This window comes from Larimichthys crocea, chromosome VII, assembly GCF_000972845.2.
Source record: "Larimichthys crocea isolate SSNF chromosome VII, L_crocea_2.0, whole genome shotgun sequence".
Classification (NCBI taxonomy): Eukaryota; Metazoa; Chordata; class Actinopteri; family Sciaenidae; genus Larimichthys; species Larimichthys crocea.
The window spans coordinates 16,595,395-16,613,571 of NC_040017.1; the positions used below are offsets into that span (position 1 = coordinate 16,595,395).

An 18,177-nucleotide genomic window follows, 5' to 3' on the forward strand; every position below is an offset into this window, starting at 1 on the left:
GTTTGATGAACTAAGCGTTATGTTCTATTTTTTTCTTTGACTTACACCCATACTGTACTGTGTGTGTGTGTGTGTGTGTGTGTGTGTGAGACCCGTCTAACAGTGAACAATCTGATCAGTCACTTCATGTCAGAGCATTTCTTTTCTTGATTTCAGTAAATAATACAAGCCACGACAATTCCAACACATGTATGAAGTATGAAAGGTAGTTTGGGTGTCTCGTCTTTTGTAAGATCACTTGTTTGGCGTATTTCTAATTTCTTTACAAGCCTCGACCGCTGATCTGCGGCGTTGCAGACCATGGGGCTGTGTGTAAATTTGGAATCAAAACAGATCCAGACTAGAGGAGAAGTGCTTGGAGGGGGAGCCCAGTAATTGCGCTATGAGTCAGACTCTGCTGGCTACTAGGCTACACCCGCACCATGCACTCAGAGATGTTGCGTCTGGATTGGACAACTGAGGCTTCAGTGGATGGTGGATATAGTATGACAACTTTGGAGTTTTCTCTGTCTCTGTCTTCAAGAATCCGGATGAATATCTTCTTGTTTGTGGCCTGTGAAGGATGCTGTGGCATACAGTTCAAGGTTAACTATTTGCAAAAAGTGATTTGTACAGAACTTTGAGTGGAGAGGGTGGATGCGTAGGAGTTTTTCTTGTTTTAATCCTACGTTTGTGCAAGTGTTTTAGGGTAATTATCCTGCAGAATCAATAGTAAAAGTCTGTCTCCCACTTACTAGCAATATGAGACTTATAGATATATAAAGCTTTGTTTGTAATGAGTTCACACAGTCACACCGAACCGATATTGGTAATGAACCCAAAATCTATCCATTGCGCATGTCTCCAGTAACGCATGATCATTCCCAAACGGCACATCAGCTCCCAACACGAAAGGGGCCACTATATGTCTTATTCCTCCGCCTCTGAGTCCCGCTGTGCCTGCACAACCTGTCAGTTTTCTTGGAGAGACAGCTCCACGGTATAATAGCTACATGTCACTCTCAGGTTAACTCGCCTCTCTCGTCGTGCTCCGGCGAGCAAAGCCTGTTTTCATTGTCAAGTGTTGGCGCTCTGCTTTTGGCATTTGAACCACACAGCGCAAACGCGTCCATTTGAACGGAAGTCATTCGGTCTAAACATTTTTGTTTGTCTTGAAACACACCGTGCACGTCAGCCAAATCGATGTGAGATGATCGTTTCAGTTGTCCTGAAGGTCCATTAAAGCAGATCTCTTCTCTTTCAACAGGAAATTCTCCCGACAAATTGATTTGGCGATTTTTTTTCTTTTGCTTGAGGAAAATAAGATTGTATTAGTCAGCAATTGTGCATGAAAGGACCTGTTAAGAGGGATAACCTTGCACTGAGCCCTCCAGTTATCACGCAGCACTCCTCAATAAAGCAATCCCGACTGCTCCCAAATATCTGTCATGACACAACTGTAGATTTCATACTCCATAGCAACAACATTGTTATTGCACTAAGCTGTCACTCCGAGGAGTATATTTCGATCGTTCACTCAACAGGTTTTACGCGCAACAGTAGTGTCCGGTAGCCCGGTGCCCTCTCCATTACGCACGGAGAAAGATTGATATCTTGAATGACAAAATAATCCAACAATCATACTTTAGCATCTCATAATCAACTACGCCTTTCACTCTGCTTCTCTTTCTTGTCCTCCCTCTCTCTCCCTCTCTCTCTCTCTCTCTCCTGCTCTGCTTACTATCAAACAATTTATGGCCCTGTCTCTGAGGGAGAATAGGAAGAAAAAAAACATCTCTACAAATCTGACACTCACTTCAACAGCGGAAATCATCCTTTTGAAGTGGGAGATGGGAATTTTCAAATGCTGAAATGGCTGCCTAATATTTTACTGACACTGCATAAACTGTGTATAGGGGTTGCTTACCACCACCTAACCCCCCCTTGTATGTGTGTATGCATGCATAGTATATTCACATCCCTAATATCATGCCATGCAGGGTTTTTTTTCTGTCTTGAGCGTTTCTCCCAATAAAATGACACCATGTTAGAAATGACTTCCTTTCTGGCCGCACACAAAAGCAGAGAGACACATTGTCATGCAACCTTAATGCATATCTCAATCTGGAGTCATTGTATACTAAATGAGCACCATCCTCTATCAAACATGATCATATCGTTTGCCTTTTATCTTCTGCTGTTTTCCTGTAGCATCACTGCAAAGGATGCATTGCCGCTGACTTCAGTGCTTCAGCTGTTTTTTGGCCTGAATGTGTTTTGTGTGCTGTTATCTGTAGTGCTACATGGTTCACCACATAGAAAATCTACTTCCTATTATGAACGTTTATGTGCAATCTCAAATGTATTTATGTGACTTTGTGTGTGTTTGAAGGAGAGTGAGAGCGGGTGGGAGAAGGAGAGGGATTTATAGCCCTGTTTTTCTATGCACGTGATGGTATGAATCCCTCCGTGTGTGTGTGTGTGTGTGTGTGTGTGTATGTGTGTGTCTGAATGAATGTAGATGAGACAGAAAAAGCTGCATTATGCATAGCGGTTCACCATAGGCAATATCCTTGCTTCTCCAGCATACATATTCATACTCAATTTTCATATCCACTGCAAGAACAGGAAAAAAAAAAGTGCAAATGTATTTGAGTGTACAGCAAAGAAAGATTTGAGTCAAAAGAAAAACTGAAAAGGAAACACAGGCGGAGAGAAAAGCAAAGGTTAAAAAAAGAGTGCAAAAAGGAACAAATATCGAGAAAAATTGTGAAGGGTTCAGCTGACAGGAAATATGTTTCTGGGTGTTTCACCCCAAATCACTCTGACCTTCTTCATTGTAATCAATGCATCCGGGCTTGAAGAAGAAAATCAAAATACAGTTCATGATCGGATGAGTGCTGCTCCTTCTCTCTGCTGGGGAGAGGGTTGAACAGGACCCTGGGGCTATGAAAGGACTCTGAAAACCATCTGAGGTTGCCCATATAAGGAGGAAAATCTGTGCTTGATGTTGTTTGCATGGTATGTTTGCAGTTGATTGTGATCTTTGACATTGATTTTGATACAGTATTTGATGGCATAGGTTGTTGTTTTTTTTAGTTTCTCTGTGGTCGTCTATACATTTTGTTCCAATTTCATGGAAAGTCTTGGTTGGAAAATTTGTTTATGTCCCTAATCATGCTACTTAATGCAGCCTACTGCATTTTCAAATGAAAACAATGCCCATGATTGCTGTCCCACTTGCACACCTCAACTGTCAGATATGCAAAAGAGGCCAGGGCTCCAGGGAAGATAAGAACTCCACTATTGTTCAAAAACAAATTACAGCTCTGCTATGTCTATATCATATCACACATGATCAACAGCTGCAGCCTGGGTAACCCTTATGTCAAGTGACAGAATGTGAATAGTTTTTAGACAGATTCTTCATCTTCTTTACCATCCATTCACAATCCCATCCTTCGTCATTGCATTTTGATGTTTTGACATGACACTCTGGTCGGCATTGTCACAGTGTTCTTTTTCAGCTGGAGGCCGTGATCCGTGCAGTGTAGACTGGGACTTGCTTCCATGTGGTTGTACACATGTGTTGTCTTTGCGTGCCTGAGTGTGTGTATGTGAACTCAGTGACCTGAATTCATACCATAGGACAAAGCGATTAGCCATCGCATCATAAGCTGCTGCTTTTTAGATTTATTTTTTTTTCCCTGAGAGTTTGAATCGCCCCTGAATTCTGTCCCCAACCTGGGCATCAGGACTCCTTATGACAGTCATATCTTTTTCTATTCAAACCTTTCTCTAATATTTTTATTACTGGATAACTTTATTTCATCAAGCCTTAAGAAATTATTCAGATAAAGCAAGTAAAAAATGGTCTTTGGAAAACACTAGTAAAAATCAGTGACTTCCTAGTAATGATGCAAATAATAATAATAATAATAAAATAGAGGTACAGGTTGGCAAATTAACAAAGACATTAAAATAGACTGGTATACAAAATGGATAAATGGTTGAGACATCTAGCTGCTGCCATTTCAAGTGATAGTGGCAGTCTGTCAAAAAAGACAAAAACCAAACATTGACAGTTTCAGGATCACTTGGCCTTGTATGTGCAGCCACAGATCCACCACAACCAACGTTTTCTCAGTGAAATACGATCACGAAGGCCATCCCATTTATCAAAGTTGTATAATGAAAGAGTACTTCAGCTCATTCGTTAGGGCTGCATTGGACAAAAAAGGCTGGAAACTAGTCTAGCCTGAAGGATAATAGTATTTTGTGATTAGTGGTAAAAAAAAAAAAAGGATGATACTTTTCGGAACACAAATTCTTATTCAGTCATATTGTTTGTTTTGTGAGGGCTTTTACAGCTCGAATAAACTGTTTTTGTCATGAAAATCTTCTGTTTCTAAAAATAGCATTTGTCATCAGAGGGAAGCAGGTCACTGTCAGTGGTAAATTCTGCTAATAGTTTCCTCCATATTTGCTCAATGTGGAAACTCTTCCGTGTTTATTCCTCACCTAACCCGTAACATTGAGGTGCTCTCCGTGGTGCTGAAAGTGCAGATCAGTCAGCCTAGCAGCCTGTAAGAGTGATTGACATGGATTCATATGGTAGGATGGATTGAACTTGACCTGAATTCAGATTTTTGAACACAGAGGATCTGCTCCAATTTTTGCTGGTAGGCAGGAGAACAATGACTCTCTACAGTCTCAGCATCTCTGCCATGCTCCGAGCAGCAATCACATCTTCTTTCTGCACACCTCAGCCTCTGCTTGTTGGCTGAGTTTGACATCAAGAACCGAGGCAGTCATTTAACATTAACCTCTCTATCCCTTTGACCTTACCACACACACACACACACACACACACACACACACACACCTATACACAGTCAGTCACTCGGTTGCATCCAAACACCTTTGCACCTGAGCACCTTTCCCCCCAACCAGCCACCCGTGTCTTGTCTACAATATTGCGCCTGGCTCTCCTTCCGCTCCACACCCACACATACATGTGAACCAGGAAAGTCGGACATCGGCCTCCCACAGCAATGCGATTACAAAGTAGATAGACTGTGTGTGTGTGTGTGTGTGTTAAATGTGAGAGGAGATTATGTGGGTTTAACTCTCCGTGTCTGGCATACAAATTCCAATCACAGAACATTTCCTGTCTCTAGTGTGGCAGGAAAAGACGAGAGGATGTGTGTTTGTGTCTTGGAGGGGTATCTGGTAAGGGTGAAAGTATGAAGGCAGATGAAGGCTAAAAGTAACCAAGAAAGATAAGATAGAGGGCTGCATAAAGTGGAGGAGAACGGAGGAGAGAGTGAAAACCACCTTATGTCAGTTTAGGTTTAATCCCTAATCCCTTCATTTTCCTTCTGAGCCTTTTCTCACATGATTCATCCCATTCATGTTATGTTATTAATGTCATTATGTCCGTGTCTGTTATTATACTGGACAGAATAGATATAAAAATGGACTTTGTATCAACCTTTCATCCATCTCACCCTGTATTAAGATCTTAAAAAGACAGCCAGTGGGCTTCTTTCTCTCCTTTAATAGCCAGTTACTAATGATATCCATTGATGTAGAGGATATGTAGAAATTAGAGCCAAATGACATCTGATAGTGTCTTTATATTTCCATTGATGTCTTAGCCAACAACCTATTTTCTCCCAAAGCAGAGAATTTAAGAGATAGGGCTAATCCAGGCATTGTTGACACAATCCGGGAAAAGGGATTAATTAAGTATCATTGTCTGAGAAGAAACTTCTCTGGCTCGGGGCACAGCGTCTTCCCCTGGCCTCCAGCCAAGCTGAGCTCAGCACTTCTTTACACTTCCCTCTATACCCCCCTCACCCCCACCACCCCCCCACACACAGCAAACACACACTGAAACACACACAGATCTTAAAAGATGCCTCACTACCCCCGCTCTAAACTGGAAGAGGCTGTTTGAGAGAGAGAGAGAGAGAGAGGATATATGGTGGTCTCTCTCCCCTAGGACAACTTATCTGGCAGCAGCTCTTCATCTGTGCCACAATATCATCGTTTTACAGCAAACATCTGTGGTATCCACCTCCTCAGGCTGGTATAGCTACAGAACGAGCTACAGTAAATGTGACAGACTTGAGCAGGCCTATGAAATGCAGCAGTCTGCTATCATGCCTGTGTGAACACTTTGTTTTTCCCGAACGACGCAAGATATCAACAGAAAAGAGATGGCAGTGGCGGTTGGGTCGAGCCTTGTGACCCATTTTGTCCTCCCATTGAAAGGCAGATTTTGAAAGGGCTCTCTGGACACATGATTAGATTAGAGATATTCAGATAATGCATAGATGGCTGCAGTTTGGCACACAAGGAGGAAGTTGTTTGGGTTGAGGTGACCTTAATGCCTGTAGATTCAAGCTTTTATACTGCATGTGGGTGTCTGTAAGTTTGTGTTAGATCAGGTAGTATTTCCAGTAATCTTTCAAAGTGAGTCATGCTTCACTTCAAAATAGTCTTACTCCAGTGAATTGACTCATGGAAAACATTGTAAATTACTGTCTAGAACAAAAAATAACAATACAGCACACGGAAAAAATCAAATATGGAACATGGAAAAAGTTTTTTTCTTTATTAGTCAATTTACTATTGATTATCCTCTTTGTCTGGCATGGTGCACATTGATGAGACATTTCATTAAAACATATTGAACAATGTACTCTATCTAACTTTTTTGGCCAAGTTTGTGTTATTTGATTAAACGTATCAAGATTTATATTGTTAAAACTTTTTGGCAACCAATCTGCACAACTGATATTATGGTCCTATATCCTGTAACTTCCCATCTCAGCACTCAGTCAGTTCAACATGATTTTATTAAAGAATAAAGAAGGAAAATGTTTGTCAAGCACTCCCTTTAGTAAATAATTTTTGCATCAGTACACATACTGTGTCTTTGTACCTATGTTATGTCATCCTTGTAAGTTGTTTATATACGCAGGTTAAGTGTCAACATGTTCTCTAAACTATGCTATTTTATTCAGTGTTGAGGTTTATTTCATTATTATTTCTTAAGAGTTGCTTAAACAATGAGTATTTCAGTTATCGCACGTTATGCACACACTTCCTCTTCATTACCGGTCTGATGTCTGAGTGTTGCCTGTATGCATGACTCTTACAAACCAGCTAACTCCGTCTCCCTTTCTATCAACAGTCAACAGTGAGGATGTTGTCTCTACGCGGCTGTACTTTGTGAACGCCTCCCTGCAGCGGGTGACCTTCTCCAGCTCGGTGGGGGTGTCCCTGCCCTGCCCTGCGGGCGGCGCCCCCCATGCCGTCCTGCGCTGGTACCTGGCCGCCGGAGACGACATTTACGACGTGCCCCATATCCGCCACGTTCATGCCAACGGCACCCTCCAGCTCTACCCCTTCTCCCCCTCCGCCTATAACAGCATTATCCACGACAACGAGTACTTCTGCACTGCTGAGAACCAAGCGGGCAAGATTCGTAGCCCAAGCATCCACATCAAAGCAGGTGAGGTTTGGACACACTAGATGTAAACTAAGCTAATGGTCAAAGAGATTTCTGGGGATTTTTTGTTCCATTCTCTTCTATCTTAGGTCTCTGCATGCATTTTAAAGTAATTTTGAATGGTGACCCTGGTTTAACCAAATTTTTGGATGTCTCTTCAAATATCAAGAACTAAACCTGTCTTGTCCTGACCTACATATATTTGGAAATAAACCAGATAAGGTGGGGTGTGCCAGTGTCCTGGCTCCATGCTAAGACAGCCCAGTAGTGCTATCAAGAGTGACATTGAGAGTCTGCACAAGATCGGGTTGTAAAGATTCACAACCTCCACTTAGATTAGGGATCAGCTTCTAGCAGTGACTGATTTAAGTTTCAACCACCTAAAATGGCACCAACAGTCTGTAATCTGCATGTCTGTCAGCACTTACTATTTTTAACAGGCAGTCCCTGCAAGACACAAACTGGGGATGTTATGGTTCACAGTTTGCACCTTTAATCCATAAGCCAACATGTAACCATAACAACACGTAAACTATTGATAGAATTCTTCATATATATTTTATAAAACTCATCATAAATATGTACTTCATCATTTAGTACTGGACCTTCATTTAAATGTGGCACTCAACATAAAATGGTTACAATGGAAGCACTAAAGACTAAGATATCCTGATTTACTGTATATTCCCTAGTATGGCTTAACAAAAACACTGGATCCTACAATTCCCATAATGCAACGCAATATTGTCTTTTTCCATCCCTGCTTTCAGAGTGCCAAGGTTACACCTGAAATAATCTATTTTTTTGTCGTACATTTACAATGTCACAACAGCAGAACAGCATCTGAAAATACGGTCACCCAAACGGCAGTCATATTTGGCACCTACAACCAGCATCTTCTTTCAGTGGGGGGTGAAGTGTCCCAAAGCTCAGTGTCTTGACCCTGTGTATTAAAAATCCTCCACGTAGACAGTTGGCTTGGTGACCTGTCGCACTCCCTGCCAAGGTCAAAGCTGGAGAGAGGCGCTGAACACACTGAGGGAAGGTGTTACTGCTCTTTCTCACACTCCCAAACAACCACACACACATAAACATCATAAACACATGCATATGACCTAATGTGATACACACTGGATACACGTGTATACAACAAACGTGCACAAATTTATGTTCACATGCATATGCACATGCACGCACCTACTCAGACACACACACGCACACACACACACATACACACACATACATGCACACCAGCCTGTGCGTAGCTCATGCCAGCAAGCCTCCTGTCTCCCAGTCTCTCCATCTGTCCATGGACTGGAAAGTCCCCTAACTACACACACACACAGCCATTTTCGTCAAGCTGGCTCTTGGTGTTTAGTCGCCAGCTCTTTGTCAGGGTGTTTGGCAGGAAAGATTTTGGAGCGTCAGCTACAGACATGGAAAGATGTGAACAGAATCATGAAAAAAAGTAGATTTTCAGGTCATGGTAATAGCCAGGCAGACATTTTGACTGTGTTGATCAATCCTGCATGAAGAAGACAGTCAGCAGTTCCCTACCTCACACATGGATATGAACAAAATTATTCGCCAAAATGCTGCCGGATTCTCTCTCTCTCTCTCTCTCTTTCTCTCTCTCACACACACATACACCTACACGTACACAAACTCATAAACACACCCATATGGCCTGTGTGGTCCCTAGAGGAGGACAGTCCCTCCAGCGTGAGAGTGACCTTCTAGCCAGCCTCAGTGTTGGGATGACCTTCCCGCCCAAATAATTACAACAATTAATCAATTAAATGCTGAGGCAACCACAACTCCACAGCTCCATAACCAGGGCTCACGTGCATGTGTGTGCACCTCATTACCTCCAGAGTCCTACACAACACATACAGACACATGCACACGCTCACACACACATACACAACCCTGCAGTTGCCATGGGCGACAGAGGCGTGAGCGCTAGGGTGTGGCATGCCCTGTCTCAGGTGGCGCAGGAGAATGATGACAGCTGACAGCTCGCAGTGTGACACCCCCCCAAAAATCTGCCCCACCCCCACTCCCCCTCGCCATCCGTCTCGTTCTCCCTCCCTTCCTCTCTCTCTCTCTTCACATCCTCACATCTCTCTCTATCCCTCTCCCTCTTTCTCACCCTCTCCCATGCATGCTGATTGTGGTCCAATAATAGCACTAGCACCTGTCTGGATAGCTCTACATTTATGAAAATCACTATGTGGGCTGCTTGTTTTCCTCTATATGTTTTTATTATGCTCTCTCATTGCGACTAATTGAGTTTTCTGTTTTTATTCTTTACTCAAGCTTCTTTGATAGTGTCACTTTTTTGATTGCACACATTTATTTTTTGATAAAAACTATTTAGCGCTCCAAAGCAATTTACGCTTCAATGTGGTCTTCATCCTGGACTGGTTCTTTTCTTAGACTGGGGTACCAAACCAGTGTTTATGCAGATTGTAGCTCCTTAGATCACATGTATATTTTCTGCAGGAATGCTGGTGGTCATTTTTATTTCTTATTTTTCAGGCAGCCGTTAGTTTCCATTTATTTCCAAATGGTATCGAAATCAACTAGCAAACTTTAAAAACTTGCTTAAGTTATGTAAACTGCAATTCATCACACCAGACATCATTTCTCCACCACTGTTACATGTTAATGCAGTTTCAAGTACAAAATGATCTGTCACAGCAATTAAACCGTGATGCATTGTGCAACTCAAGTAGATTTCACGAGTCCGCCTTTTAATTGTCATACCATATGGAAATTAATTTAATCCAACTAATGATATGAAGGGAGGAAAATTCCATTCAAAAATCAAAAATACATAAAACAACACAGCATGTACGGGCCATGTAAGATATGTTAGAACTACCTCTCTCTGTATTTAATATTCATGCATATGTTTTCATTAGTGTATAATCATCTGAAAATAACAATTGCTGTGTTTTCGTTACCTTAGAAGGAGCCCATTATCTACAGACAGAGCATGTTCTCTTCCTGCACCACCATGTTTCTACAGTAGCTCAGAATGGACAAACCAAACTCTAGATGAAGCTTTTTGCATATTTCGCAAGTGTATAGTTTTTGCTTCACATTTAGAAGGGGAGGATGAGACAATGAATATTCAGTTGGTTGCAATCTGCAAATTCACTGCTATGCCACTAAAGGTTTAAAAAAAAAACACATTACATATGATAATAAAAAATAGAAGAATACATACATGTAACTGTACTCATGCATGGAGACAGGGACTTCTACCCGACTCAGTTTTGAATTATTCCTAAATGAACACATAAACTCTTCTTATTCTTCCTTTCAGAGAGACAAGGAAGGCGATCGGCTAAGTTTCCAAAAGAATGTGTCAGTTGTCAAATCTAGTATTATCAAAAGACAAAAGGCAGAGAAAATCAATTTCACATTGACAAAAAGACTGAGTTTTTAGCCATTTTTGTGAATTTTGGATCCTAACCCCAAAGCAAAGCTTTTTGTGTGTGTGTGTAACATATCTAGCAGTTTGGCAGCATCTGTAGCCTCAGGAATAAGGCTCTCCTCTCCTCTCATCTCCTCTCATCTCCTCTCACATCTGAGCATCTCCTCCCAGTGCATTTAGCATTTTTTTTTTATCTTCACTGTCTCTTCTTTAGGATACACAAATCATTTTCACTTTTGGTAACAAGTTAAAAGATCCCAATGATAGACGACTGAGTTTAAGCACACCTTACATACATGCAATTAGTGATTGCAGTTGTTTGTGCTGTAAAAATATTCTGTCTGAGTCTGAGGGTTTCGTGTTTTGTGCACCCAATACCTCCTTATACAAACTTAATAAAATGAAATGAGGACACCTGTTCAGTAAGATCACCTCATCTCCCTTTTGTCCTGACTAAAACACGCCCGTGTAGGCCCAGGCCAAGGCAGCAGGTGTCTAGATCCCTTTCTTCCATCTGCCCTTGTCATCTTTTCTCTGGCTGACATTACAGTTTAGTAGGGTCCCTGAACCTGATACACAAGGACTGCTTTTCTTATCCGATCCATTCAATAATGAAACCTACATCCATTCATTTCTCCTATATTTCATTATTTTCCCCTTCTCTATCTCTTCTTCTCTGTGTTTTTGCTGCTTGCTTTATGAATAAGTAAATGCAGTATTTGGTTTCCCCGTCGTTAATTATTGAAGCGACAGTGATACAAGACTTGCCTCCCAGTGCGCCCAGTGCACCAGACCCATGTTTTAGCTCGTTCCTAGGCAACCAGGCTGCATATAGTCAGGCATCAGTAACATCCTAATGATTCTGCTGCGCATGCGATGAGGGGGAGTGCAATTTACACACAAATCAGTTGGGCTACCATTTGCATCCTGTCACAAGGCTTAAGAAAATGAATATGTAATATTTTTTTTGTTCCTCTGTGTCTTTCATATCTTTGAAGAGGAACGTGTGTTAAATGACAATGCTATCACAAGACCTGCCTCTGACTGGAGCTGGTTACATGCTTGTATACAAGGGCATGTTGCCATACAGTGTTTATTTGACTGATTTTAATGGGCGAGAGGAGTGTCTGAACAACACTTTTTAGAGGTTAGCAAGTGTAGGACAAGCTGGGGTCAAAAGCGGAGTAAGCACAAACCTGAGATGATCTTGACTGGATCTTAACCTCCACTGGATTGACATGGGACGACTGTCATCAACACACCAAAAATTTACAAGCTGTCAAGCTGATTTTAAACACTCTATGAGAGGCACCGTGGGCATTGGGGATTTTCGCTGCTATTGACAAGAGGCAGAAGGGTCAATCAGAGAGTAAATAAAAGATTGAAAGAATTGGCTCGGCCACAACAGCCGAGGCTACTCAGTCGATTCTGGCTATTGATCTGCAGGTAGATGGCATCAGTGAGAAGCAGAGGTTGTTTAAATGAAGAATTGAAATGAAGACTTGATTGGAATTATTTGTCCTTTAGCTTTGGCTTGTTTACAAATGAGACGTCAGCTCACATTAGCAGCATGTGTGTCAGATGACCAAAGTGAGAAGTGATATGTTCCCCAGAGGATATCTTACTGCAACCATTAATTTAGCTCATGCACAAAGTAACATCAGTAACACCACAAGGTGTGGACTAAAGACACCAAATCTAATGTTTATATATCTGTGTTTGGCACGGTCACGCATATGATGCAAGGTTAAATTTCAACAATGCTGACAGAATGGTCCCTAATTCATTCCAGTCTCAGCTCCTTTGCAAATCAGAAAAGAAGGAAGAAAAGGTCCACGGTTCAGCCAATTATGAAAAGTAGAACAGTGTAAAAGCAATGGACGGAATCAGACAAAGACTTGGGAGATTAAACCTCGGACTTTAAGGTGAAAGACTCCCCACCATTTGGACAAGGACATCGGCTTTGGTTCCACTGGGTTCCAGTGACAGTGGCGGCTGGCATAAAGCATTATTAATGACCAAGGAAACTGGCCTTCAGGCTAGGCGTTAATTATATCACTGGAGAGCTGGGGGAGAGAGTGAACACACGGGAGGGCGGGGCCACTCCCTGTGTTGTGTGTGTGTGTGTGTGTGTGTGTGTGTGTGTATGCGTGTTTTACATTGTTAAGCCATTACTGTCCTCATTTCTAAGGGAAGCCTGGTTGAATAGAAGTGATAGATTGTGTTAGATTATGATGCCAGAAACACTCCACAACACCAGCCTCTCTGAGACCCCATCTGATTTCCTGTAATTGTTTTTTTCCTCCATCTTACTCGTGTCAGATTTGTTCTTATTTTTGTATATGTCAAAGTTGCTGTAGAAAATTTTGGCAACACCCCTCAATACAAATGATATCAGTGCGGAGTGTAAGCCTGTGCAGTTCAGCACAGTCCGGTTTAGAAAACATGGGTCAGTGTTCATTCAGTCAACCAAGCGTGCCCTTGAACTACCTGTCTCTCCTCTTCACCAAAATAATCCATTAATTTAATTGATTTATTTAATGAAAATGTATTCTCTGATTCAGCATTTCTCACTAATCTTAATGTGACAGAGTTAACTGGAGAGATAATTTCGTTAGCTACAGGCTACTGTTTTCATCATTAAGCCCGTCTTAATCACCACCATCCTTTCTGTACACTGGCACAGATTCACAGCCTAGCGCCGTGTGTGCCATGTGCAGGGGGTGTGTTTTTGATGCCTGGTGCCTGCATGTGACAGGTCCAACGGTCGTGAGCAACCCTCCACTCCTTGCCGTCTCAAAGCATCTGTGGCGTTGTTCTTTAAAAGGCCAAGGGCCGCTCACTGTGTATCCCCTTCAATGCAGCTCCACGTCAACCCTCCTTACGATCATAGTGTGCCTTCAAATCTGGGACTAAAGAGGGAAACACTGGCTTAATGTGGTTGAACAGGACACCAGACAAGTTAGTTTGCCAGACCTAAACAGGACAGATGGATGTCAACTGTACAGTGTCAACATGTGTAGTAAAGAAGAATAAATTGTTACGTGCATTCAGAGCTGAAACTATCAGTCAGTTCATCAATTAGCAGTCGTCTCTGGGTTTAGGACTGTTGTTCAGACAAAATAACAATATAAAGAAGTCACCTTGGGCTCTGGCACATTGAGCAAAGTGAGAAGTGTTATTGCTCCCATTAATTTTACTGAAGTACAATGCTGCATTGTACCAAGGTTTTGGTATCCTAAAGGCCTAAAACACCAACTATTTGCTGATTTTTTTTGTGTTTTATATGCTTATAAATTAAATATCTTTGGGATTTGGATTGGTCTGACAAATTAGACAAAGCAATTTGAGGATGTAATCTCGGGCTCTTGAACTGTGATGGACATTTTTAAATATTCTTTGACATTCGCTGACAACTAATTAGTCAAAAATAATTTGTAATTGAAGCTCTACTTTTATCTCAAGTCAAACTAAGTTGCCTGTTAGTTAACTTTGGCTATTTTTGTCACCTGTTAAAAACTAACTCTCCCTTTTTGAGACCTTCATAATCACCAACCAACATCCTTTCCATTTACTAATCTTAGCTCTTTTCTTTACACACCAGTGTTCAGGGAGCCCTACACAGTCCGTGTGGCCGACCAGCGCTCCATGCGGGGTAATGTCGCTGTGTTCAAGTGCCTCATCCCCTCAGCTGTCCAGGAATACGTCAGCGTGGTGTCCTGGGAGAAAGACACCGTCTCCATCGTCCCAGGTAGGAAACTCAGCCGATGATAATCATTAAAGAACTAAGTCAGTCTGCAGACAAAATCAGCCCCATATCCACCTTGTGTGACTGTCCAAATCTGCCTCGCTCGCTGAAATGTACTGTCACTGCAAACTCCATTCGTTTGACCATGTGAGTTATATTTGGCTGAGTGCGTGCTTGCTGTGTTTGATCAGGAGGTGGATAATAATGGAAAGCAAATGATCTAATGTCATCCCAATATGTCAATGGGCTCGAGAACATTTGCCCCGAGAGAAATGAGAAATCTCTCCTGTTATTTTTAGACTGAATAAATCCCAAACCATAAATACAGAGTTCTGTCAGTATTTTAAAAAATGTGATTTTTTTTCAGGTTTTATTGTGATGAAGAGTTTTTCCTCGTTTGCCATGTTTGTGACTGCTGACAGCCCTTAATCGATTCGATTCGACTAATCAATTCAATTGTGTCACTGACATCCCGTGTTTTGTCAGGGAGAGAAGATGGAGGAAGGTTTTAAAGAAATGGTCCAATCATTCAAAAAGAAGTCTGATGAAATGGCCTTTGCTCTTCACTCATTAACTGACACTGCTGTGGTTAATAGCTGCGTTACAGGGATAAATCAGACATTAGTAGACATGTGCGTGTGCGTATCTGTGTGTGTCTGTGTATGTGTGTGTGTGTGTGTGGGCTCAGGGGATCTAATTTGATGAGTGATAGATCTGTTTAGCTGCTCATCACAGTCACCCAAAAGAGAGCAACCACACCTCTAGGGCTTCTGCTGTGTCTGGAGCTGTTCTCTCTGCCTCATCTGATCCCTTATTCAAATCATTCGATGTTTAACTGACGAATAATATTATCAGTTTGAAACGGAGCCTTCTACATGCTGCTGTATGTCTAGTCTATGTGTGCTGTGTATGTGTGTGTGTGTGTGTGTGTGTGCTGTGTATGTGTGTGTGTATGTGTACAGGCTTGTGCGGCGCAGTGTTAACATTTGCTCCGTGGAGCAATGGCAAATTGCAGGGTGTCAGATGAGTCTGTTTAGGTCAGATGATACGTATTGCTCCCTCTGCCCCTTATCTCGCTCTCTGATACCGAGCACCGCTTTCATCTCTCTTAGTAAGTGTGTGTATGGAGGTGTGTGTGTGCGTGCGCGCGTGCGTGTTGTGTGTTTGTGTTCCTCTTTGTATGGCTCTGTCCTTCACACGGGAGCACTCATTGATCCAGCACAGCTGTAGAGTGTGTGTGTGTGTGTGTGTGTGTGTGTGTGTGTGTGTGTGTGGCCTGAGGGGGGTTTCCAGTCTGGATCGATAAAGCTTGCTGTTGGATTCCCCTCTCTCTTGTCACGGATCCCTCAGTGTGAGAGTGGTGAGACCAGGCCAGTCTGTTTGACGGTAAAACATGCACATATAAACAAGCAAGAGATGCGCACACACACACACACACACACACACACACCAAGTTTATGTAGTCATCCATATGGTTTAATAAAAAAGCTGTAATATAATTACCCCCGTGAACATATGACTATAATACAATACAGCAGAATTATTTTAAACTGTAATTAGTAATTTCATGTAAAATGATTACAGTGAAGAATCATGTTATTTATATTTATTATTTATATTTATATTCTATTTATATTCACTATTTTCTTATGTTTTAGTATTTTATTTAATTTCTATATCTATACAGTAAAGAATATTAATAGAGCTGTTTTGTTATTATTTGTCTACTTTGATAGATTACTCATCTCGCATTAATTAATTAATTAATTAACACACTGGCTTGTTGCAGCTTGCAGATTTGTTGCTTTTTTCTATTTTATATCAGTGTAAATATATTATTTTGGGGTTTTGGACGGTTGATTTCTGACATTTTATAGACAAATTGTTTAACCTAGAAAAAATGTATTCGGTTATTCGATAATGAAAATAATAGTCATACAGTACACCCTCTGATTTTGCATTTGAAAAGGTTTGAGAGCTTTTTTTTGTTCTTTCTCTCTCCAAGGCTGATGAATAGGTCTTATTAGTAACACAGTGCTCCTCTTCTTCTTTCCGTCCATCTTTGGCTGGAAGCCTCCTCTCATCTCTATCCCTCCCTGGTACAGACTGGTGGTCTGTACCATGGTCAGCATCATGGCCACACACACACACACACACACACACACACACACACACACACACAGACACACACAGACACACACACACACACACACACACACACACATACATACAGTGTGCACGTGTGCGCCCCTCACAACCAACTGCACTCCACCACACACCTCATCCATCCATCCATCCATCCATCCATCCATCCATCCATCCATCAGCTCCTGGTGGCATGTACAGCTTTCTCTCTTTCGATAGCACTCGAGATGCTCTAGTGGTTTGCCATTTATTAGGGACAGTGTATGCCAAGGTATTGGCTTGACAGGATGACACATGTCACACAGACGGCCGTGTTGGTCAATAAAGCAGAGTTTGAATGGTCTTTGATGAAGAGGCAGGAGGGTGTTTGCTGACAGCTGGCCTCACTGCGAGACGACCCTGCCTGGGTGTCGTGTCACTATTTGACAGCCAAATCTGTTTGCGTTGAGGCCCGTTCATGGAGCTGTGTGTGTGTGTGTGTCGGGAGGGAGGGGGGAGACAGATAGACAGGCAGACAGTCAAACAGAGGAGGGCTTTGTGTGTTGACTGGCTATCCTGGTTTTTACTCCCTTGTCATACCTCCCCTTCTCTCTGCAATCTCTCTATGTAGCCATGTCTCTCCCTCTAATTGATGGTTTGCTGGTGTTGCCATTGGTTAGAAAATTAGCATTTGTTTGCTTGTCAGTTAAGGAACTGAAAGAGGATGCTCTGTTGACGGATGTGTATGAAGGAACTTCATCTGTGTGTGTGTGTGCATGCGCACGCGTGTGTGTCACTTTGTTAGTATCCATCTCCTCCTCCAGTTGGAGCTTAAAACAGTATGAGTTTTATCTGGTCACCATGGTAACGGGTGCGAACCGGCGGGCGGGATGAGGAAGGTGTGAGGATGCATCGCTGCCTGATTTTTATTAGTGCATCACCACGGCTCAGCTCCGCCACACTCGTGCGCACACGTGCACACACACATCACACACACACAGATGACATAGTGGCATTTTTATGTACACTTAAGTGACAGGTAGCATAGATATACATGTCCTCACTGTCAGGAGAAGAAATCTTTTATATGCAAATGTAAAGATAAACCTTTGTAACACTTCTTTCTTTCTCTCTGACTACAATTTTTATATGTTGTAAATTTCATGGCGCATGGCACTGAATAGGATGATAATGCTGCGCATGTGTGGTTTGTGGATGACACTGTGTGCATGTGCAGTTCACATTAGAGTGAATTGGCAGGGCTGATATATCTGCATGTATTATCTTATTGCATATATATTAATATATGTCAACTGATAAGCAAGAAGAATTTAGATTACAGACTTGTCTAAAGGCATT

At 42.0% G+C, this 18,177-nt stretch overlaps 1 protein-coding gene across 2 annotated transcripts in view; it reads left to right on the plus strand.

Annotated features, from left to right (window-relative positions):
• dscaml1 (Down syndrome cell adhesion molecule like 1) overlaps positions 1–18,177 on the plus strand; it is a 92,741-nt gene that overhangs the window by 3,421 nt on the left and 71,143 nt on the right. For both annotated transcript variants that reach the window (XM_019274407.2, XM_019274401.2), the window contains exons 2-3: positions 7,184–7,504; positions 14,551–14,697. In XM_019274407.2, the coding sequence (XP_019129952.1) occupies positions 7,184–7,504; positions 14,551–14,697 (468 nt within the window). The remainder of the gene's footprint in view (positions 1–7,183; positions 7,505–14,550; positions 14,698–18,177) is intronic.